The 1,581-nt window shown below is 36.2% G+C and overlaps 1 protein-coding gene across 1 annotated transcript; it reads right to left on the bottom strand.

Moving 5' to 3' along the window:
* Positions 1 to 320: 320 nt before the first annotated feature.
* Vom1r78 (vomeronasal 1 receptor 78) lies at positions 321 to 1,238 on the bottom strand. Its single transcript, XM_039109062.1, has one exon. It carries the CDS (start codon positions 1,236 to 1,238, stop codon positions 321 to 323), a length of 918 nt encoding a protein of 305 aa, XP_038964990.1.
* Positions 1,239 to 1,581: the final 343 nt, after the last annotated feature.

Here is a 1,581-nt window from a genome sequence, read left to right as displayed (position 1 = left end):
GAATGAAATCCATGATAGGTAGCAGCTTTAAGAAGAGGCACCACTTGTTGAGGGAATCCACATGGAGACTGAGCTATACATCTGCTACCTATGGGCTAGGGCCATTATATTTTAAAAGAAAATGTATTTTAGAAAAAAATAATTGGTGCTGGAGAGAACTTACACATGGTTATAGCCATGTGTAAGTTCAGTTCCAGGGGATGTCATGATATCTTCTCACCTCTGTGGGTCCCAGGAGTGCACACATAGATATATGCTGATACAACACTCACATGTACAAATAAATAATAAGTTGGTAAGTTTTTAAAGAAAAGAAGAAATTATTTTTTAACAAACTTCTGTTGGTGCTTTGAGTGCATGAGTTTCAGCATAATGGTTATTCTGTTATCAGAACTGATTTGTACTAAAGGACTAATTGTTGGATAGGCATACACCACAAACTTCTGAACACTCAGGAAGACTGGGTCATACATCCACAACAGGACTGATGTGGAAGAAATGATGAAGTCCACCCAGTACATAACCACAAAGAAAATTACCAGCAGCAAGATGGTCTGGGTGGCTCTTTTCTCAGGGGATGTTCTTAGGTGGCTGATGCTATGGAGATACTTGTATTGCCTCTGATGTCTGTACAAAATTATCACCATGTATGCACTTGTGGACAGCATAACTCCTACAAGAAACACATCTCTTGAGGTTGTCACTGTAAAAATAAATATTCTGATGATGGAGTTCATGCGGAAGATTGAGCAGGACTTAGTAACCTGCATCTGGTCAATTTCACTTGCATTAGTAAAACCACGAACATAATAGATCCGGCTACCACTATAGGACAAACTGAAAGACCAAATACAGAAGAAAACATGGATCATATATTTTTTTAGTTTTTGTTTAAACTTTGCCAACAACGAAGTTCTGGGACTGATAGTGACAGCCTGGAACACACTCAGGAGGTAGGTGGTACAGATAGAGAGGACTCTCATCACCCTGCTTATGTAAAAGGTTGCCTTACATTTGAAGTCATTATTAACGTTCAATGACTCAAATATATCTGTAAGGAAAATGTCCCCTCCAGTGAGGAACATCATTATGTGAATGAAGGTCAGTTGACAGGAGATCAAGTCTGTGGGCTTAGGTCTGTGACCTAGGATTATAAAAATATAGAAACAAAGAAGAGACATATTTGCTAGGACTCCAATTCCTGCCTGGAAATAAAGGATATTCTTGAATGAGGACATAAGTGAAAATTGTATTCATCTTAAGGACATAGTGGAAGTTTTTTTCAAATATCTGAAAAAAATAGAGTATACATCAAGCTTGTGAAACACTGGATAGTAAGATTATATCCTCATTTTATATTTCAAACTAGTTGATGATTGGCTTGTCTCTTTAACTTTTGATGTTCCAGATTTTACATTTTTATATGCCTTTGTGTGTTGCCTGTATGCATAAAATATTATGAACAATAAATGCATTCAAACATATTTATACAGAATTTTTAATTTGTGTGCTTGTAGTGCCAAGTCTTATGCCTAAGAAATCCAATTCTGTTTATTTAAATTGCTTCATTTTATACTTAAC

The sequence above is a fragment of the Rattus norvegicus genome, chromosome 4, assembly GCF_036323735.1.
Source record: "Rattus norvegicus strain BN/NHsdMcwi chromosome 4, GRCr8, whole genome shotgun sequence".
Classification (NCBI taxonomy): Eukaryota; Metazoa; Chordata; class Mammalia; order Rodentia; family Muridae; genus Rattus; species Rattus norvegicus.
This window is presented reverse-complemented; position numbering and strand designations above follow the sequence as displayed.